We start from the raw sequence: 23,035 nt of genomic DNA, 5'->3' as shown, positions 1-23,035 counted from the left end.
CTATACATGAAGGGGTGGAGAAGGACTGAGGGGGGGGGGGGCTCGTAGAGTGGAGGGAGGAAAGAGGGAGAGAAAAGGAGGGAGGGAGAGAGAGAGAGAGAGAGAGAGAGAGAGAGAGAGAGAGAGAGTGTGTGTGTGTGTGTGTGTGTGTGTGTGTATCTGTCAGGAGGGTACGGTATCTATACATGAAGGGGTGGAGAAGGACTGAGGGGGGGGGGGGGGGGGACTCGTAGAGTGGAGGGAGGAAAGAGGGAGAGAAAAGGAGGGAGGGAGAGAGCCTAGGGCTGAGAAAGCCATGGGCTTTCAATGGGGGGAGGGCCTCCAAGAGAGGGGAGGGACGAGGGAGAGGCAGAAAGGTTGCCAGGGGGTGAACAACGGGTGAACCAGGCTCCCCTTTCAGCAGGGGGGATCTCCACGACAGAAAAATGGGGGAGAAGAGGGGGGGACGGAGAGAGAGATTCAGAGAGCTTTCAGTCACTAAAGGGGGGCCTCCCTCTCGATGGCATTCTAAGAATCGGAGGGGACGTCCCCCTCTCTGTCCCCCAGCCCTCCATCTGGTTCATATCAGCCCCTCAGCGTTGGTTCATGCAGTCGCACACACACACACACACACACACACACACACACGAGAGGACACGGATCACGCCTCTGGTATGCGTTTCCTCCACCCGCACGTGGGGCTCGAGTGGAACACGCTTCGTTCCAGAGGGGGGAACACGCTTAAAACCGAAGGCACCGTCCTCAACCGGGACTCTGCGGTAGAATTTCACTCCCAGTTCCCCGTAGCTACAGTAGAACTCCAGGTCCAAGCCAGGTCCAGGTAGGAAATCCCCTGGCGTTACATATAAACAGTGTTGTCTTGTCGCTGGTCCCATGGCGGGGTTGTGACACTGTGACCAGAGGACTGGTGAGTCATGGTCAGGGCCCTTTGGTGAGCGTGTCTGTGTGTCGTGATGTCCTGGAATGTAGCAAGTTGTCGGGGACACACACACACACACACACTCACTCTTTCGGGTGCACGTACGTGTGTATGTGCACACTCATGCACGTACACATGATTGCGCTCAGGCTTGCTTGCACGCACGCACGCACGCACACACACACCTTTGTGGAAGACCCCACCCATGACCCATCCCATCCTGCTCTCTAAGCAGGCCTCATATGTTGTAATCGGGCCATCTCCCCCCTTCTCTCCCCCCTGTCTCCCCCTCCCCCCCAGCTGAGACAATGGGAGGAAGGAAGCGTGGAGGGCCTCAGCGTGGCTGCTGAGGAGAGGTCACTGGGAGGGGACACAGGGGCTGGCTGCAGGGGCGCCATGGGGGCCGTGACAAGACACAGTTAGTCACTGTGGGACTCAAATCTTGATATGTGTGTGTTAGGGATGGTGCAGTATGTGTAAGCATGTGTGTGACGGTGTGTGATTTGCATGTCGGGGGGGGGGGGGGGGGGGGTGGAGCTGTTTGTGTGTGTGTGTTTGTTCTCGCAAATGTACTATGTGTCAGTCACAAGAGGCATCGTAGGTACAGCCAAGGCCTGAGGGCTTATGACAATTAGGCCCCGCTGCTGTTCCGAGGCTGGCCTGGTATATTAGGTTACAGGCTGATTTGGCCTCCGTCGAAGACACCCTGGTCCCCATGGGCTTCTCTGACTGACCCGGTTTAGGACCAGTCACATGTCATCAGTCATGGGGAGCAGGGAAACTAGACATGCCTATCCTCCCCATCCATTCCATCATTAGCTCTGGTGTGTGCATGTGTGTGTGTGTGTGTATGTGTTAGAGAGACAAAGAGCAAGAGTTTGTGTGTGTGTGTGTGTGTGTGTGTGTGTGTGTGTGTATGTGTGTGTATGTATGTATGTATGTATGTATGTGAGAGAGAGAGCAAGAGTTTGTGTGTGTGTGTGTGTGTGAGCTCATTTTGATCCAACCCAGATACACACCACAATGCACATCGTTTTGACACCCACTAGCTCCACAGGTCAACCAGAGCCCCGCGTCCCGTCCCACGCGCACAGAGACCAATGACAAAACGGCAGTTTGGAGTTTCTTACTTTCTCTCCGTCTCCGGAGTGGAGACCTCGCTGCTGAAGCCTAGCGACTCCTGTGGACAGAAGGGGGTACTGCGGTCAGCCTGATATTCAAGTCACGGAACGTTGATGCAACGGTCGATCATGTGACCCGATCATAAAATGACGCCACTAACGTCAATATAATAAAACATGAGCAAAAACTAATGTGACTCTACTGACTGTAAACTAATCCAAAAATACTATTATGTATAATATTATTATGATGATGATGTTGTTGTTGTTGTTGTTGTTGTGTTGATGTCACTGTAATACGAGATAAAGAATGTGAGGATTCTGAACTCACCTGGATCTCAGAGCGGAGCTGCAGGGAGGTGGAGCTGGGATCAACTTTCTCCTGAGAGAGAGAGAGAGAGAGAGAGGGAGGGAGAGGGAGGGAGGGGGGAGGGGGGAGAGGGGAAGAGAGAGAGATGAGTTGAGGACTAGAAACCCCTGAGAAGCACAGGCCAGGGAGAGGCTTCATCAATGACACCCATATAAAAAGACAAGGTGAATATGCAGTATTCCCTATGACAGAGAAAGGATGGACACACACACACACACACACACACACACACACACACACACACACTCAACCTCAAGGTATTCCTCAACCTACCCGACGAGTTCTACTAACTTCTAACAGACGAGTCAGGTAAACACAGGGAGGGAGGGAGGGAGGGAGGGAGGGAGGGAGGCTGCCTAGGCGACAAAAGGAATCCTGACTAACCACCAGCCTGGCAGCATACCTCCACCATCGCTCCTCCGTGGTGTGACAGCTGTGTCCTGTGGTGTGACAGCTGTGTCCTGTGGTGTGACAGCCGTGTCATTCTGCATCAGCGAAACACCTTTTCTCTGAATTAAGGACCACAAGGTCATCGGAATGACGTAGATATATGTATTTGTACTATCGATCTAGGCTGCTGCAACTCATTTCTAAACCGAACCTCGTTTTTTTAATATTTTCTAACGCCTGTTATTTGTTATTCATAGCTCGGGAAAAACATTTTTTATAAAAAGAAAAAAAAAGAAAAGAAAAAAAATGTATTTTTGACACATGGCCAATCAAACTTGGTTGAACTTGGCATAACCAGAACGGACACAGGAACGATACTACACCGATGATGAAAGGGATCCTGTGTAATGGCAGTGGATGGGAAGCAGATTTCCATGTCAACAGAGAGTCATGGATGCGGGTGTACTGCTGAAACCAGAATGCTAATGGCCTCCAACCACATTGAAAACAGTGGAAAAACAAAACAAAATGTGTGGCACCTCCCCCCCCCCCCCGACATGTTTTTTCATCATCTCGGCCCACAGTCTCGTCTGTCAGAGCTGTTTTCTCTGTTTGCGAGCAGAGGGGGGGGGGAGAGGGGCTAGGGGTGGGGGGGGGGGTGTAACTTATGTTTAAAGCAGCTGGTGCTGTGGCCTATCCAGAGACATCCCTGAACCAAACGGCGGTTGGTGTCCAGTGTCGCAGAAAGATCAGTAGTTACAGAAGAACAACAACTAGTCTAAATTGAAGTTTAAACCTTTCCACGTGTGAGGTGGGAGAACCGCAACATATGAAGACGGTCTTGCTTTGGCATCCATTTAGCATGAAATGGCAGCTATTCGTAGCACCGTAAGCTACTGCTCCATCATGGTTTGACATTACAAATGTTTTTGGTTTTTTTCCTTGAATAGGGCTTTTCCACCACCTGGGTGAGGTTGCTTGTATTTCTAATCCAACAAAGATTAAATACTGAACGCGAGTCATTTCAAAAGTGTATTCTAAGAGGCTTGGGGTAGTGTAGATCCAAGCGGTGACTGCTCGGGAACCTGGAGCGAGTCATTTTTTCGACTTAAAGAGCGGGTGCTTATGTGGCGGCTTGCGGGTTCAGAGCCTTTCTAAATATTAATCCTCTTTATATTAGAGCTTTTTTTGAAGAACAACGAGCCCTCAGTCCCCTCCAGAGTGGAATGTTGTTCTCCAGTAGAGCTGGGTGATACGAACACAAATTAAAAAATAAAATAAATAAGAGATAAAATAATAAGAAATATTCTTAGGATAATATGACTGTGTGTTATGCATATCACATGAATCACATGATTTGGAATTTGGAAATGAGAATTGCTTTGGTGACATTTCTCTGGCCTGTGTTTCTGAAGGTGTCCCCCTGTGTTTGTAGTCTAGAGATTGTGTGTGTTTTGGCCTGCAGAGAGGAAGTGTAAACATCAACTCATCCTGAAATACAATGATATGCAGTGTCAACAACACACACACACGCACGCACACACGCACGCACACATGGTTCCTATTACCACTCTCGCTACGACTCGCTGTAAAACACAGTGCTTTCCCTTTAACCTACTCCTAAATTGACCGTGGGTCGTCTGATCCATTTCTGTTCTCCATTTTCACTTCCACTTCCACCAATGAGATAATCGGAGAGTGAGACAGAAGGAAGTGAACACTTGTTTCCCTGAAGGGAGGTGGAAAGCGTGGGGGTATTCGGAGGTTCTCAGTTCTCGGTCCCATCACCACACCCAAGTGATGAGGCTTCAGAGAGGTCGGCTCAGGGACACTGTCCCTAGATCAGTCTCTGGACTCGTCATTTCACAAAATCTTCATGGCGGAAATACGGCACTGATTGGGAAACCTGATCTGTTTGTCTAAAAGTCAATCCGTTTCCTTTTCCTCCGCGTTCAGGAGTGAGTAAGTGTGTGTGTGTCATTGTTAAAGGGAGTTAGTCATCAGTGGTCGGCGTGGGTAAAGTGCTGTGGAAGCAAAATGCCTCGGCTTTTCAAGTTTAGCCTGAAACCCTACACTTATCACTGGAGCCGTCGAGGGGAGCCAACCAGTCGTTGTTTCCCTGCCTGTCCACTAGCCTAGCCTAGCATAGCCTGGATCTGTCTGTCTGTCTCTCTGGCTCTGGCTGTCTGTTTCGGTCTGTCTGTTTCGGTCTGGTAGAGCACTCAGGGAAGCGGTGGTAAGAGTCCGGAAGCTTCTCTCTCTCTCTGGCGTAAATCAAGAGAATTGGGGAAAGAGCTGCCGAACAGAATGTTCATCCAGGGGAATAGGGAGATTCCCATAAGTCATGGAGCAGGGGACCGGGGGCCAAGGGTGATAAAACTCTATTTACACTGAGGCCTAAAAGGGGACAGGGCCTTTGTTCCTGGGGCACTGCAGGGTTCTTCTATAGCGTACTGGGTCTGTGCTGGGGTCATTTGAATACAGAGGATGCCTATGGATGTGGGAGACAAAGCCTTGGCATCTATCCCTTTAGCAAGCAGAAGCATTTGGCAGCCAGCTTTTGGTTGGTTTTGAATTGAGTGGGGGCACTAGAGGATCTCACACACACACACACACAAACACACACACACACACACACACACAATGCCCATGAAGGTAGTGTTTGATGCCTTTTGTTATCTGCTCCTCTTTGATGCCTGCTCCACAGTGAGAGGGGTGATTTATCCGTCTCTCCAGCATTGGCATCTCTCTACGGGCACCGTGCCCACTGACTTCATAGTTTTAAAGCTTAGCGCCATCTCATCATCAACCTGCCTGCACACCCACACACACACACACACACACACACACACACACACACACAGCCTCCGTTTCCAGATCTGCTCAAACACACAGATAGAGCCCCACAGAGACAGGAGCACAAAGAGGCCCTCTGTGCCTCCTCCTCCTCCTCCTCCTCCTCCTCCTCCTCCTCCAAGATGCAGGCACAGACAGGGAGAAAGAGAAGGAGGGAAAGAGAGAGGAAGGAGAGAGAGAGAGAGAGAGAGAGAAAGAAAACAAACAAACAACCCACATCCTTCTTATTCTGATGTCGATCTGTGATGTGAATTGAACGGAGCTCCATATCTCAATGGAATAGAGAACTAACTCCTGCAGGAGCCAAATGAAATGAAGCCCTTTCTGCCCGTCTGCTCATACAGTGGGAGTACTGCTGAGGGGACATGACAGGGATCTGTGTGAGCCGTTTTATGTTACGGTTCAACTGGGAGACAGAATCAGTAGAGCTAACATGCTCTGTTTCAGAGAGAATATATAACTAATATAACTGTGTGTGTGTGTGTGTGTGTGTGTACCTAAAATCTCACTTACGCACACTCCCAGAGGGGGTGAGTTCACCATTACATGAACCTCTGAAAACTATCAGCATCAGCTGAGATAGTGCCCTACTTTCTTCAAGTCTAATAAGTGTGTGTAACTAAGTGTGTGTGTATGTAGTACTGTATGTTTCTCCAGATGTGTGTGTGTGTGTGTGTGAGGCTGTGTGTGTAGCTGCCTGATTGCTTGTGTGTGCAAATTCCAGATGGGTGCATTTGTGCGTGTTTATTTGTGTGTGTGTGTGTGTGTGTGTGTGTGTGTGTGTGTAACTGATTGCTTATGCGTGACTGTACTGAAGAAAGGAAAATGGGAGAAAAGAGAGAGTGGGGGAAGAGCGAACTGTGGCTAATGAGTATCATGATGTCTACCCTGCAGACAGAGCCTGTCTAACATCTGTCCAGACTCAATCAGGACACACACAGACACGGACATGGACACACACGCACATCAAAGAAAACTTCAAAACAGCAGAAATCAACAAACATCTTCACTAAAGCAAAAGCTTGTGACAACTTCTACAAAAAAAATTGTGGCAGGCTAGGCTCCAGAAGAATTTAATTGAAGGAAAAAAAATAAAAATAAAAAATAAAAAAACTGCTGCTGCTTTTCATAAAAACACAGAAACTGAAAATCTGTCATGTTCCTTTAGGACCAAACCTGTAATAACGAGAGGGGATATAGAGGAGGAAGCTGTGCGGGTGAAGAGTCTAGACAAATGAACAAAGAACAGAACAGAAAACAGAAAAGGACCAACGCAGCAGCAGAGACCATCATGGTCTTGCCTCTGCTTTTGAAGCACATTGAGGGGGTCTACGTGTAGTGTGAGTGGGTGGGGGCGCTGGGTGGCCCAGGGGGGCGAGGGACGGTAATGCTAGTGGGTGAGTATGCCCACATCTGGAGGAAGGTGTGGGTGAACAGGGGTCAGCCGGAGAGCCCAGGACCAACCCAGGGAGTGGCGGTAAGTGGATAAACAAGACTGGGTAGAGCAGGCCTGCTGAACCAGCTGATCCTGTAGAGATCACTCTCTCAATCTCTCACACACACACACACACACACACACACACACACACAGGTAATCCAGGTCTGCAAGGGGCACACTCAACCACAGCCTGCTGTGCCACCCCTGAGCTACAGCATGCCGGAGTCCATTTACGGGAAAACAAACACTCTCTACAACCTCACACAGTACAATAACTAACGCCTCTATCCATTTCCTTCTCAGAAGGGCCTGTGTGTGTGTGTGTGTGTGTGTGTGTGTGTAATTATAGTATTAGGCGTTCTTAAACCATGACGTCTTACAAAATGTCACTGGCTTGGTATTCCTGGAAAAAATACCAGTGCTATTACAAAGCCCAAATGTCAGTGTCATAACCCAGAGCTAACTGAAGAAGCCCATACAAATGAATCTATAAATACTCCACGAGCATGCTATCGAAGGGCGAACCACCCTGCATCTAACAATACAACATAAAACCCACATAGGCACCTCCTGGAAATAACAGTTTAACCCAACCCTTATGTTGACACTGTGGTATTGTCCATTTTAACTAAGATGACATTAATAATCTGAAATCTACCTCAACCATGTAGGGGTTTATCTTGGGTTGTTGTAAACCCTTTGAACTGACCCACTTTCTGAGAACATGAGCTTAACCCTCCCCCAGGTAATAATAACCCAGAGCTGCAAGCGTGTCCTCACCTCACAACACAACACAATACAAACATGCCTGAGCTTGAGTCCTGAAGCCATGTCAACAGAGCCGTACGCACACACACGTGCACGCACACACTTGCAACTGGGGTTCTAGTCTTTTGTGTTGGTGTATTTACCCTGGATCAAAGATAAAGCTGCTCAAAAAGGGAGAGAGAGAGTTTAGCTGAGAGGACGAGGGAAAGTCAATGGCAACCGAGGGCCTACAGGTATACACTTCTATGCATTTGGATAAGTGGATTCCAATTACCCCCCAGGACACTTAGACTTCAATCAACATCAATGTTCCTAAACACTTGAGACGTCCTGACTCACGTCGTTACATGGTTGCTCCCATTGTCGTGTATTCAGAGAGCTCAACTGGTTTTTTCAGTGGTGATGCGGTGGTGTCTCCAGTGCAGTGGAGGCTGGTGGAAGCAGAAATCGGAGGACGGGCTCATTGTAATGCATGGAATGGAATGGAATGAGGAATGGTATGCAAACATGCAAAGAATATCCGTTCCATTGCATTCCATTGATACTATTCCACGTTCCATTCCATGCATTACAAATGAGCCCGTCCTCACAATTTTCTACCTCCACCAGCCCCCCCCCCCTGCTCCAGTGAGAGCCAAGCCAGTCCTTACATGCATGTCTACAGTACCCCTGCAGGGCTCCGGCCTCTATCTCTAGCATCTGCCCCTTGTCCTTTGTGGATCGTAGAGGTTACCCCAGATACATAGATAGACAGAGTGCTGCTGTAGCCGTCCAGGCACGGCAGTCATCCAGGGCTGATTACAGGGCGGAGACCACGCCGCTCAGACTGGGCAACAGAGATGAGACAAGAGTCAAACTAGGACACAAAGCGTGGTAAAACGGGGACTGAAATAGTGAGGCATACAAGGACTACCGAGATGCAGGGAATGAGACACTCCGAGACACTCCATCATAGAGCAAGACTATGAGCGTGAAGAGTGTGAACGAGAACCGGAAGAGTTTAAAAGAGGTTCTCAAGGAGGTCCGCATCAACCGACAACAACATTGACTTCAAAGCCTCGGATGAAAGTGGCCGAATGTCCCGAACGGTCCGTTAACGAGTTCTACGTCTGTCTTCCAGTCACTGCTGTTACAGTGGGGGGTCCCATCAGACGCACCGGTAGGGGCTTAACTGTTCTTGACCAAGCTAATCAAGCTGACAGAGAAACCAGCCCACTCAGTGGGTCTGGAAGACCAGCAGGCGACTGTGCGTGAGCGGGCTAATCCACAGGCTCCCGTCCTCCGAGGGGATGTTTGCGTAACCCTTTGTGTTCCGGCCGTCCGTAAAAACTAACACGAAGAAAGAAGGGAATAACCAAACGGAGGTTAGACAGGAAACGGGTATGCAGATTGTCATCACAAGAGAGCCTCCATCAACAGTTTGGGGGGGGGGGGGGGGGGGGGGCGTTCGAGTGCCCCACTTCTAAACACGACAGAGACTGATATCACTTACTCAACAGGGCAATTCCCCCTAGGGTTGCGATAAGTGTTGCAGAAGTATAAACACACTTAGGGTTTTGTTGTGTTTTGTTTGTGCAACAAATGTTCAGAGAAAAACGCTGGCGTGTTGCAAGAAGAGGCCCGGAGGAGAAGTGAAGACAAAAAAACTAAACAGAAATCAAAACTGGATCTTGGTCAAATGTGTACTTTGACTTCGTAACCTTGTTAAGAATCTAATAGAAAGTCGGTTTAAAAGGAACAGAAAGTTGAAAAAGAAAGCTAAAGTGTTTTCGGTTAGGGTTTTGCCCAGTCTACAAAAGCTGGACCACTGCTGCAAGGGGTTTCCCGGTGTGTTTTTTCCAGCTCTTTTTTTGGCAACTTCAGCTCTGTGTGCTCAAAAATTCCAGGAGACAGACCATCGCAAATTAACTGAAGGCATTTCTAACTGAGAAGTCCAGTGTTCTGCACAGTCATGTTTGCATGACCCTCTTTTAAGCAGGGTGTGTGAAGACCAAGGAGGGTCACAGCAACAGTGACCTTTGGCTTTGACACATGGGTCATATGCCTCAGGGTTAGACCCGGCCTGGGGTGACAACGTGACCAGAGGTTGGTCCAGGGTAGGCATGTGGATATCAGGCTGGTGACCAGAGAAATGGAGGGAAATTAGATGAAGATTAAGGAGAAGGGGGGGGGGGTAAAAAAAAAAAAGAAATATGAGAGACAAGGGGGAAGGGAGAAGAACAGCAGGGGAAGAAAGATGGCAAGAGGCCAGATTGGAAAAGGAGAAGTGCATTGAGAAGGGGGGGGGGGGGGGGGAGAAAGGTATGAGGAAGGAGAGGGTTGATCCAAAAAGAGTCTCAAGAGAGCCACCACCCTTGTACCCTTTAGCGGGACCAGGGACAACTCCTCCCTGAAAGGCCACCCCCCAGGGGGGAAATCGAAATGCCACCCCATCAGTCTGCCCTTTTACCATAACGACCTCATCTAACTCTTATTGGTCCTCTGGGAGATCCTGGATACGACTGGCAGGCAGCCATCGGCTGGACACACTTCAGATGACAATAGTTATTTTCTCTCTCTCTCTCTCTCTCTCCCTACATCTCTTGTCCCAGTTTTCCACAGCTATTGTGCCACGGACATTGAGACTGAGACGTTGTCCTGTCTAGACACATAACACCAGCCAGAGGGAGAATGGAGCAATGGCAGTGTTGGCAAGAGAACCGGCCTCAAAACACACAATACAGACTGTAGAATCTCTGCAATGTGCTTCTGTGTCAATAAAAACTAAAAGGGGAGGAATTCAGTCCTTTTGAAGCCATAAACATTGACAATTAGTATCATGCATCATGCTATAAAAGTATGTTAAATGGATTGCCATGTTAAATGGCAACAATGAAGAAGCCTTACTAATGCTGGTTCCTACTCAGTAATCTGTATTCCTGGAAAAAAAAAGAAAACTTCAGACCCCATATCCTCCGTTCTCTTTCTCTCTCCCTCTCTCCTCTCTCCTGTCTTTCCTGCATTCTCTTATCCTCCTCCTATTCCTCTCCCTTCTCTGCAACCTCCATCTCTCTCTCACTCCTCCCTCCTGCTCATTCTCCCTCGCCAAGCTGTGCAGGGGGGACAGCTGCAGGCTCTCGCCAGCTCCTACTACTCCATCTCCTCCTCCATCTCCTCCTCCTCCTCGGTGAGATGCCCTTGGTCGTCTCCACACATCCGTATCCTTCCCTAGCCCCCAGCCCCCCGTCCCAAGCCCCTCCAGGCCCAGCCAGTTCTTCTCCAGGCAGTAAATCCAGCCCTGATTGCTTCCTCTTCCTCCGTTTTATCTCCCTAGGATGGAAACTTTCCCAACCCCTGATACGTGCAGAGAGGTGACCCATTTTGCTTCTCCACACACAGATGCAGACAGACAGACAGATAAACGCACATATGTAAGGAACAGGAAATCCCGATACTCATGAACAGTCACACACACACACGCATACGTACTCTCACATAAACACACACACACGCACACGTACACGTACACCAAGTCTACTGCGATGGGTTGGAGAGCGCTTCCCTGGAAGGCCCTGTGAACAGGATCTGTACACCCGCATCCATCAGGACAACCTACCATAAATTACCTTTACGATCCTTCACTGAGCCCTACCTCTAAAACCAACCAAAACCACATGGGCTGTAGGACGCTGGTGGGGAGGCGGGGGGGAGAAAAGCTCCTATTTGTCTCTGTTAATGAATATCCAACTCCACCTTTCCGCCTTTCCTCCCATAATAACTGGAAAATCATTCCTGACAGCAATGGAGATAAATGGCTGAGAATTGGTGAGGTTGGTGATAAATTCCACAAAAAGACAAGAAAGTCCCTGGCATTATGCCAGGTAGCATGCTCTCTCTCTCTCTCTTTGTGTCAATTCAATTGAGGCATCAGTTGGGTCCAACTTTAAATGTGGCCTTGTGACTGCTGTTATGGGACTCGAAATAAAATACTTAACCATATTTCTGAATACTGAGCTGACTATATTTGGCTCTCTCCCTTTACCCAGTGCTATGGGAGAGACTATGCTAAGCTAAGCATGCCTGTGTTCATACTGCTCAGATTTCAAACTGCCAAAGTCCCTCCACAAACACGCAAGACCTGGGCTCTGTGTACACGCATGTATGTTATGAGGGCTTGTTGGGTGTGGACACTGCTTTGGCTGGAAAAATAGCCTCACTCTGGACATGGCCTGTTTTTCATTAGGAATGGGATACACAGACCTAAATACCTATCCCACAACCAAAACATTTGGATTTTGAGTTAGAGAAATAATACTTCAGAGCAGCATCAAGGCAGATACCTTGTTTCCACGGGTTAAAAACGGATACAATTCATCCTGATTGAGTTGCGTTATAGGGTGTTTTTGGAGCTAGCGTACGAACACTAAACTCTCTCTGTGTGCCGTGTTTGTGTATGGACCCCCCCTGGTGTGTGCGGAGCAGCACAGAGGCAAGCCATTCGCTGCCAGCACCAGCTGCATTCTTTCAGAACTCCGCCGGTTCCTTGGCAACACAGGGGTGCCCCACTACCCTACATCCATGTGAAAGGATGCCCCCCCTCCCCTCCCCTCCCACACCCAGAACCCCCCCTACCCACACAGAACCCCCCCCACCCAAGAACACAACGTCTTTCAGGGGCACAGGGAAGGCAAAGTGCTTTAGAAAAGAGTCACAAACACAAACACTCCCTACCTCCCACGTTTGTTCTACTTGCTCGCTCCCAGGCTGTTGGCTGGTCTCTCGGAAATCACACTCTGTAAAGCTAGAGAACCGCTCCAAGAGGGGGATGTTTTGTGTTTTCGGGGGTTGTTATGAATTGTAAAAGGATGTGGGGGAAAAAAATGAAAAATGTTCCCGAGAAATGTGAACTGCAGTTCGGTGAAGTCGTCATGTGAACTCAACTGCGAAACTGTATCCCTACGAAGGAAAAGGCTTGCCAGGTCTTTGACATCGACTAACCGCACAGCAGGTGTATTGTATTGAAATAGTTGTGGTGCGTTGTCCGCCTTGTGGCGACTCTGTTCTAATCTAGATGGGTTCTCATCAAGTGGTGATATGAGTGGGATTGCATTGTACTCTCCCATTGGTAGGTGAACAATAGAGAACGGGGCTGTAGAAGGTACATGTGGAGAGACTCACCATGTCCAAGTCTTGGGATACGCGGCGTTTGCGGAGCTCCTCCACGCGGTCACTGACGTCGCTGAAGCAGGTGTTGTAGTACTCTGAGTACTCCTGGGCCAGGTCGTCAATGTTCCCCAGAGAACCATCCTATAAACACACAGAGAGAGAGAGAGAGAGAGAGAGAGAAGGCCATGGTTAACCATCAGGACAGAAAGAGGTTAAAAACAGTGGGGTTCAGAGGGACAGAACCGAGGCGGACCATATGTTCGCCATATGAGACAAACACATGGGCGGAAAAGGGCGAGTGTGAGATATTCTAAAAGCAAACAAAAAGGGCATCAAAGCATCAGTCCTATGGAATTATGTTCAGTGTTTACCACTGCGCACAGTGTTGGAGATCTAAGCCTTCAAATCAAACACTGATTCATCCACTGTTAACTGGAGCAGGCATATTTTCATCCCCCCACATTCCAGTCCCCCCCCCCCCCCGACTGCTACCACCTCCACAGTACTCCAGGCAAGGAAAGGGGGGGAGTTGGATCAAATAAACTGACTAACAAACCCAACTCCCCATCTGCCTCTCACTCTGGGAGCGAAGCTTCATAAAACAAAATAATTAAAAAAAAACCCTGTCACATACACTAGTGATTAAGAGCTCGTGAGAGGCGCCAACCAAAGCGGGCAGGCATGCGGGGCTGGCTGGCGAGGCACGGCAGGGTGGCGCGGGGGCACACACAAATCTAATCACTCACACGCCACTTCCTACTCTGCCACTCTGGGCTAACGTTATTAACGAACAAAGTGCTACTGAAGGTGGGGGGGGGGGGGGGGGGGACTCCGCTGTGCCAGAGAGAAGTTGGGTCATTAGGCTAGCAGGTTAGCACCTTTACCGTGCCCAGCCTATCCGTTCTGAATGCACTGTGCTAAGCAGGGCTAAGTCCTGAGCTTTTTGCCCATTGGAGAAATAACAGGAAGCGAAGAAGGGTGGTTTGCAGCCTGTATAGAAGCTCCTGTAGATATGAAGTCTGAGTTGGTTTGTGTCTTTGAGAGAAGGTGTGTGTGCGCTCCTCTACTGGTCCATAGCCTCCACACTCCATTAAGCCCAAGGCTTCCACCGCTACCTGAGAAGACGCACGTTGGGCAGCAGCTGCTCCAACACACACAGCAGCACAAACCAACCATTCATATAAGTGTACATCTGTTTACACATATTACATACAAACTAAAAATAAACCTCAACAAAAGGTCTTAGCCATGCATATGTTTGGCATTCAGTCAAATCAAGTCTCCAATAATGGATGTGTGTCCAACCAAGATCTTTTCCTGGGTTCGGTCAATCTGTTAACACAGAAATCAGAGATGCCCTTTAACTTCCCTGACATTCTCTTCCTGCAAGGGGGGGGAGGGGGGGGGGGGGGGTGTTTAGTTCTATGCAGAGTTCCTGCCTTTGTGTTGGAGACGGTGTTTGGGATAGCAGGAGGAAGTGCACTCCATACTTTACTACCCCCCCCCCCCCCCCCCCCCCCAGGGCACAGTAAGGAACTTCAGCAAAAGTAGAAGACACAATAAAGTGCATCTCGTTCTGCAGAATCCAACAGGGGAGCATTATGATGTTGTGTATCCATTGCTACACAATGGTTGGCCATATGACCGAAATGGAGGCACACTGGTAAATGCACAACATTGCATGGAGAGCATGTTCTAATCAGGCTTGAGAATGCAGCTCATTGGTCTCTGTATGAGACTCGGACAGGGAGGACTCGCTCTTTATTGACATGGCTACGAATGCCAACCACAGCAAAGACGGCTAATCGTTCAATATTCAACAGTGTTGATGTGATCTGTGCCAGGCCAAGGGGGGACAGCTAGCATTGAGACACTGTGTAGGGCTTCAACAGTCCTCTGTGTCTCTGTCTCAGTGGTCTGCACTGAACAAGACTCAGTATCTAGGTGCCAGGCCGCAGATGAATGGGGCACTGTGGAGTGTGCCACACACACACACACACACACTGGGGGCTTCTTCAGAGAGGGGCATATTCAGTGACACACACACACACACACACACACACACGGTAGTCAAGGACAAAAACAAACAAGGCCTAGCCACAAACCTGAACTCAACCATCGGTAACGCATTAGGCCTGAAGACATTCCATCTTACCAATACCTAACCAAACCCATCTCCCAACACTGAGGCCCCTGAGTCAAAGTCCAGTTCGTTCTGAATCATCTCTGTTTCATTTCTCTCCTCTCCGCTAAACCCTCCCAGACCCTATTTCTTCAACACTCTGGCTATGTCCAAACATATGGTTTGAGATGGCTGAGATTCCCAGTGGGAGCACTCCCAAGTGTAGACGCAAGCTTTCCCTCTGCATTCTCTCAACATTCCACACTCAGAGAGAGCACACTCTTAATAGACAGCTAGAGGACTCCTTAATAGGAGTCAACATGCCACAACTGATTCTGACCATCTACTGTGTCCAAGAGAGAGACAGCTCCCACCAATATTTGACAGTCTCAGTCATCACAAACTGTCCATGAAGATTGCCTGATTAGAGCTCACCCTGGTAAGCAGTCCATGGACCTTTGGCATTTTAGTCAAAATGAACAGCCTATGCTTGTGTAAACCTCATAGATAATGGGTCCATCTATCAAGGTGCACTGCCATGTGACTGAACTGTATACCTGTAATATGAAAGCCCTTCAGATCATGTCCTGTAGGAGAACTCTGTAACTGCAACGGTCCAATATTGGGTCTCTCCCTGCTGTTGGGGCTCAGTGTGTGTGTGTGTGTGTGTGTGTGTGTGTGTGTGTGTGTGAGAGCATACATGGGATTCCTCTCCTGCCATGAGCTCATACAGCCCGTACACAGCTGGGCTCATCTGGGAGCCTGACTGAAAGAGGCCCCCCTCTACAACACCCAGCACATGTCTCAGGTCAGCGCACCTCATAAAAGATAGTGTGTGTGTGTGTGTGTGTGTGTGTGTGTGTAAGAGAAAGAGTTTTCACATGTGTGTGTGTGTGAGAGTGTGTGCATAAGACAGAGACAAAATATGAGTGAGTGTGTGCATGCCTGGGGGGTGTATGTGTGTGAGTGAGGGGTTCTAACAATAGATATGGCAGTCTGGGGGGGGGGGGGGGGGGGGTATAGGGCTGTTGGACAAGGGGGTGATTTGTGGGGTATTGACTGGGAACACCGAGGGGTTGGAGGGGGTAAAACATCTGTAGGTTGTGGAGACAGCCTTTATCTAACACAGAGCTATAGAGAGGTCTTAAATCTATCCCCCCCCCCCCCCGCTTTATCTGACCAAGACAACACTGGGCTCTCTGTCTACTACGCTAGTATACCAAATTGCTGTAAATCAAATCCATAACCTCTTTTGAATAGTGGGAACGCAACAACATCTGTGTTCGAACAGACAACAAAGACAAAGTTTGATGGGGTTGAATAAACACTTGTTGACCAAGAATAAACATCTTACATAAATGTATTAGCTTTTGCAATGGCTCCCACTCTGAGTATACAAGACACCCCTAGCTTGAGTCAAGTTCAATAGCCATGCTGCTGACAGTGACAACAGGCAATAAAGACAACACTCAGGCCAGTACAGAGAGTTTGCTTCGAGGTGAAACCACAAGCATTCCCTGTTTCCCTTGGCCAAATCACTCTTCTCCAAAGTGTCCAATTCCCAATTTCCCCTTCAGCGGAACCATCTCAGAACACAGTGACAACACTTTGGGGCAGCTCCAGACTGCTCCAGGTCTTTGCGCAATGACCAAAACAACAGCTTGGAGGAATAGTATTATTAGCATTCCTGTAAAGAAACTCAGTCATTTCAAGTAAAGAGACAAACCACAAAAAGATTGAGCTCATCTTTTATGGTTCACTGTAACTAAGACCGATTACAATAATTGCTCAACGGTGTCTGTACTATTTACAGTAATGCATTATGCGTCGCTAGCTACACCCTTATCAGCAAATCAACCCACATTTCTCACAGTTTTTAAAAAATATATGTTTTATTAGAATCTAGCCTCTAACCTAGTATGTGCAACTTAAGCCCATGTGAGATCATGGTTGAGGAGATGTTGGTGAAAACAAAATGGTGACCTCATGACCCCCGACCCCCCTCCCGCTCAGCTAATCAATTAGCCTTAGCATTCCTGTCATTCTGACTGGCCACCCTAGGTGTTGCAGCGGTAGCACGGGGGTGTGGAGAATTGATTGGGTCAGTGCTAAACAGAGGTGCTTTAGGCTGGAAAGACCAAGACTGTGATCATTGAGGAACATAGACTTACAAACTCAAGCCCAGCCTGTCCTTTCTATATCAGGGTCTGAAGTGAGTTGTACAGAGAGAGCACCGTCTCTCCAAGGCTACCAGAAACCCTATGAAGATTTTTTTGGAGGGTCATTAGTCTTTTCATTGACTCTCAGTCAGTGCACTTCAGTCCAAGCTAAACACCCATGATGAAACATTTACTCTGGGCTCTCAGAGTGCCGTTAGAAGCAGACAGTTCTTTTAAGGGAAATCTGAGGGAACATGTTTCCTGAGTGTAGTCATTCAACACTTCTTATAGATGACTTCAAGGATGTGCTTTCATCAGGATCAGTGCTCAATGCTGTTCTGTGAGGACAACTAGGTCATGAGTGTGCAAGCTGTTCTTTCTGTGATTTTATTGAGAGGGGAAAATAGAAAAATGTGCACTCCCCAGCTGAAATTACTTCCCTTGTAAACAGCGCACCAAGCCACTTCTGTCAAAGTTATTAAAACATTCCATAACCAGCATGTAGGGCTCAATTCAGTCCACTGACCTCTTGGGTTCCTCCTGCGTGCAAAAAAATTACTGCCAAGTTACAGAACTAATCTCTCAATTGAGTTACGTTCAACTGAAGTTGTCCATGGCAAGCTAACTTGTTGCACGCTAACTCTCTCAAAGCCAGTACTTGTATGACATTCCAGCTATGGGAATTCCAGGAGTCTCTAAAGCATTAGCTCCAGCTAATGTGTTTGTTCTGGTCCGAGCTTTAGGTACACATTCCTGACAGTGCTGTATGTCATACTTGCGGCTGGTCACATGGGTTGAGTAATGGTTTGCATGGCAGAGGCTATTGTCAGTGGGGCTAGCCTTGTGACAAGCCAGCCTCTAGAGGAGGACAATGACAATAGAGGCACGTAACTGATCTAATGCTAGAGTGACAGTGGTGCGATCGGTTACTTGTTACCAGAACACTGGCGTGGTGAGTTAAAAACCCTCCCACTCACATGTACTGTATTGAACCCACGGGCACGTTTCATAAAAGGGTGAATTAGCAGTTCTCTCCTGTTTCCTCCTGAGTCATACACACCGGCTCAAACCCGAGACTTGAGAGACTGCCCGGCAGGTCTCCACACAACCTCTCCTCACAAAGGCAGCGGAGGGTAAGCGATCCCTCACTCCACCCCTCCCTCCCCTGGAGTTCTTCCTGGAGCCAGGCTTTGACGGTGCGGGGAGACAATGGCCTCAGCAGTACCTCCTGCCCTTGTCCCACCCACCCTTTCAATTACCTCCACCACCTCACCAGGCCAGAGCTTCCTGCCCAAACACAGCTGCCAAACCTGGGCTACTACATCAGGACAAGAGGAGTGAGGGAGGGAGGGAGGGGGGGGAATGAAGGGGAGATAGAGCTTACATTGGCAGAAGAAGAGGTGCAGTGAAGTATAAGAGTGCAGGGATGAAGCTTCCATAGGGAAGGGGGAACCGACTAAGGGGGAGTGCGGGTATGGCCCGGCCAGGGGAGTGTTGAGGCCAAGGGGCTGCGGCCCAACCCTTCCGGGGGGGGCTTCCTGAGGATATCCGCAGCACTGGGAGAACAGGCCACCACTGCCCTGGCAGTGGAAACCTGCCAGGGCTCTGCCTGACCTCAACAATGAGGGCCTGGCCAGGGAGGGAGGGAGGAGAGGAGAGAAGAAAGAGCTGAATAGGGCTAGAATGAAGCTGAACTGGCCTAGGCTGGGCTGGGCTGGGCTGGGCTGGGCTGGGCTAAAAGAATGGCTGAAGCAGACAGCTCAACATTAACCACCCACTATAAAGTGTTGGGTGGGAGGGGACCTCTTTGAACAAATGGGGGAATTTCAGTTCATCTGGCCATATGTTTCCAGATGCAGGCAAGTTTAAATATATTTGGGCTTTAATAAGCCACATCAAAGACCAAATCACAGGAAGACTTCAGTGTGTATGTTTTCTAAGAACAAACCCTCCAGATGGAGAGTTATCCTCTCACTCTATAGACTATGGAGTATGGAGAACTGAAAACTTTTCTAACAGACACTCCTTTCTCCGCTTGAGCAAAATGTCTTCCTAATGCCTCGCTTTGAGACAAACATTCAAACTGGGATGAGGGGGTCCTTTCAAACCAGCGGTGGAGGAATACAGAGGATGACTGTCCGCTGTCCAGATAAGTGATCAAATCATCTAAAGGGAGCTAAATTAGAAGCATAGCCTACACAGACTACAGAAAACATCCCGGAAAAGGACAAGTTCTTCTGTTTTCTTGGGTCTGCGGGAAGGAGGTTAAGCTACAGTATGCCAGCTAAAACAACTGAAGTCTGAAACTCTGAACACGGAGACCAGACAACATGAGCAGAGGGAGGGGCCAAAGGTGTGTACCACCGTGTGCCTGTATGTGCATATTTCCATATGGCTTCATATCCACCCAACCATACACACCTTCACACGCATCTTGGGAAAAAAATGTTATGCTGTTATCGTTGGCATAACTTCGGAAGGCTGCATAATGACAAAACATAATTAAAACACAATTTCTTCAGAGAATTGGGTCGGGTCCAGCCCATGAACCCAGTTCAGATATCAGCATTGCTTGATGCAACCCGCAATGCTATAGGCTTTTATAAACCTATTTATTCCCTAAACAGCGCCAGACTCTTAATTGGCTTAAGGCTGTTTACCGGGTTGCAACCACAAATAAATGAGTGGCTCAGAGGTATTCTCATTAAGCACATTCCACCCGCCGACTGCTATGTAGGGTTAACCTCAGAGAAAGGGGTCTCCTCAGAATAACACTGCGGGCTACGAACACAGCCATTTGATCTACTGTGAGCAACCTTCCATCTAGAAGGTCTCCAGCAGCCTACTACTGGTGTGGTGGTTCAAGCCTTACGAGGGTCCGAGGGTGGCGCTCTCTGATGCAGTTCATCATTTCGGGGGGCCAAATCTTAATTTGTGACCTGCGTGGCTCACTATAATTCTCTCTTCCATTGACATCCATGCATGATTAAAGCAAATGTCTTGAGTTACACACGCAGGGCTCAAGTTACTATTCAGCCTAATGCAAAAGCAACCATAAAAAGATTAAGTCAGGTGAGCAATGTTGGCTAGATTCCTATGAGGAAAAAACGAAAATGCAGTGGTATGTAGGCTTGAAATGTGTTTGTTAAAAGTAGGGCCTTAACCAGCGGCTGTGCTAACCTCTAACATTAGCGTTCAGATGTTTCAATAGACCAGGCGAAGGCAAACTCAAAAGGCCATTCTCATCCAGGGCCCCTGAAGACAAAGGCCATTGAAAGGCATTACATAGCGAGATTACTATATATAGCGCAGCCATTTAGCTGCCAAAAGATACGGAATTCATTGTGTGGGGCCCATTCACTGCACTGGTTTCATAAACATTGGGGTTTGGACAAACTGTTGGCTATGTAATGGCTTCTACAGAAACACTGAGTGAAACAACATAGATTTCAGGTGCAGTGTCAGCAGCTGAGTTGCTCCATTTTCAGACACAGCTTGTGGGCTACTTTAAGGGGAAATGATACCGTGTTGTGTCAGTGAGTTAGCACTGAACGCTGTACATTACACATCTAAAGAGAGACATAATGGATGCTAAAGGAGTCGTTTTCTTTGCATTCAAACCGAGAAGCCGACGTGCCTGGGGGATAAATTGACACTTCAGTACTGACTCTCTCTGTCTGACGCAGACACTTGACAAGTGAACAAATGGCATAGAGAGCCATTAAATCGGTGATTTGACTTTCTCATGCAAGACAGGCGTTATTATAATACCACTTGTGATAAAAACATCCATCAAAACACCGCAAAAGCCCCAGTCTCAGGTATCTGTGATGGGGGAGGAGGGGGGGGGGGGGGGGGGGGGGGGGGGGCGGTTAAAGCTGGCAGGAGCCAGTAACCTACAGTGTCACCCAAGACTGTGGGTGTGTGTGTGTGTGTGTGTGTGTGTGTATGTGTGTGATACAGCTGCAAGGGAAAAGACGTCAAAGATGAGAGCAATGCTAGACATTTGCCTCCAGAGTAATAAATCTAGTTAAATCGCTTGGCTAGAGGCCCAGGTCTCCCACCCAGAGTCAGAGGCCAGGATAAACTCACCCTCCCTCACATTCTCCTCCTCCTCCTCCTCCTCCTCCACACACACACACACACACACACACACACACTATCCTCAGTACTGTAGGCCCGTAATCGTTCACACTCCATTCACATATACAGAGCCAGACCAAACAACATTAACACCTCTGTCTGTCTTCAAACAGGCCTCTGTTCACGCTGGAAATGACCATAGCACATTTGTCCTACTGATCAATCAGATGAGATGGCCCACACAGACCTGGCAATTAAGATGACTGTTTCACAATGGCCACAAACAAACAGCAAGTGGCAAAGCTTTGGCGAATACACAATGGTTTAAAACACACTGGGATTGGTTGAGGGCTGCGGTTAATTATTGTCACTATATTTAGTATATTTCCTCACACTGTCTGTATCAACAGACTGTTTGCAATCCATTGGATTGAGGACGAAGTTATTAAAAGACAAAGAAAAGTTATAAGTCTGGGGTAATGTTACGGTATATCAAAATGTAGTCACACGTGATCGGCTTCGATGCTTCTAACCCATCTGTGTGCCGAAAAACTTAATACAAGAGATCGTAATTTGCAACAATGTTTCCAACCACAACATTCCCAAAGTAAGATTCCATCACATCATAGCAACAAGTGTTTGGCGTGGGGAATGGATTACGGACAACAACTCTCCTCAAGTCATAACTTAACGTTGACGTTCAGTTGTTAAAATTAATTGCAAACACATGTTAACAGAAACAAACAACTTGACCCACACTGCCTCCGTTCAAGTGCAGGGATTCGGATAGATACCACACAAATGGTGAATCTTTCACATCAAGCGCAACATACCATTTTCACTCGATTCCAGGTTGCATTGAAATCCGATCACCTCAAATTACGAAGAGCTCCTCGTCAACAGGTTGAAGCGAAATGACCAGAATCTCAAACCATATGTTAGGCAGCGGCGACGAGCTTTGAGGCCAATTCAAGTCAGAGGACTAGTTCACTGGTGTTACTTAGACAGACCTACGTGATGCACAGGCATTAACCAACATCAATACACAATCACTGAATCACCAATGAGGGGTCCCTTTGAGGGACACAGTTGAAACGCTTTTCTCAGTTGGTTGTTACCTTCCTGTATCCCCTCCCCCAATTGTCCCCCAAACTTACCAGCATCCCCATCACGTCTGTCCAGAGCTGAGAGAAACTGTCAGACACTGCGCTATCCGTCTCGGGTTCAACAGCGGAGGCGGCGGCCCCCTGGTCGACCTCCATCATGTGTATGATGTGAAATAAAGTCTGAAGCGCAAAGTTTTAATCCAAGACCATGCGCGATGGTCTGACAAGGGGTTCGGTTAGGACCCGTAGTCCGAAGCAGGCACCTCTGTTGCCCTTGTCTCAGCCTTGAAATAGTTGACCATTCCTTGGCACAAAAATCACTGGAGTTACGCAGGCAATTTACTTCCAACTATTCTTGTTAAGTGTAACAAGTGCCCCAACAACTTCGAGGCAAGTTGATATTCGTATACTCTCACTACACATTGCAAAAACACTTAGAGATCGCAAATCATGACAGTTGAAGTCGCAGGTTCAACAAGAGGAATTCCGTCTGAAAAGTTGACTGGTTCAGTGCTCCACACTTCGCTGCGCCGTGCGCTGGCATAAACCAAAACAGTC

The 23,035-nt window shown here is 48.3% G+C and overlaps 1 protein-coding gene across 3 annotated transcripts in view; it reads right to left on the bottom strand.

The window, feature by feature from the left end:
• LOC310818459 (SAM and SH3 domain-containing protein 1-like) overlaps nucleotides 1-23,035 on the bottom strand; it is a 163,146-nt gene that overhangs the window by 34,504 nt on the left and 105,607 nt on the right. Inside the window, exons 1-4 of one of the 3 annotated variants that reach the window (XM_083689407.1) lie at nucleotides 22,529-23,031; nucleotides 13,020-13,148; nucleotides 2,372-2,422; nucleotides 2,050-2,099 (exon numbers count right to left, since the gene is read on the bottom strand). In XM_083689407.1, the coding sequence (XP_083545533.1) occupies nucleotides 2,050-2,099; nucleotides 2,372-2,422; nucleotides 13,020-13,148; nucleotides 22,529-22,636 (338 nt within the window). In that variant the 5' untranslated portion in view covers nucleotides 22,637-23,031. Of the gene's footprint in view, nucleotides 1-2,049; nucleotides 2,100-2,371; nucleotides 2,423-13,019; nucleotides 13,149-22,528; nucleotides 23,032-23,035 lie in introns of those variants that run through there. The other 2 variants (XM_083689405.1, XM_083689406.1) reach the window with 2 other exon arrangements.

This window comes from Argentina silus (assembly GCF_951799395.1).
Source record: "Argentina silus genome assembly, chromosome: 17".
NCBI lineage: Eukaryota > Metazoa > Chordata > Actinopteri > Argentiniformes > Argentinidae > Argentina > Argentina silus.
This window is presented reverse-complemented; position numbering and strand designations above follow the sequence as displayed.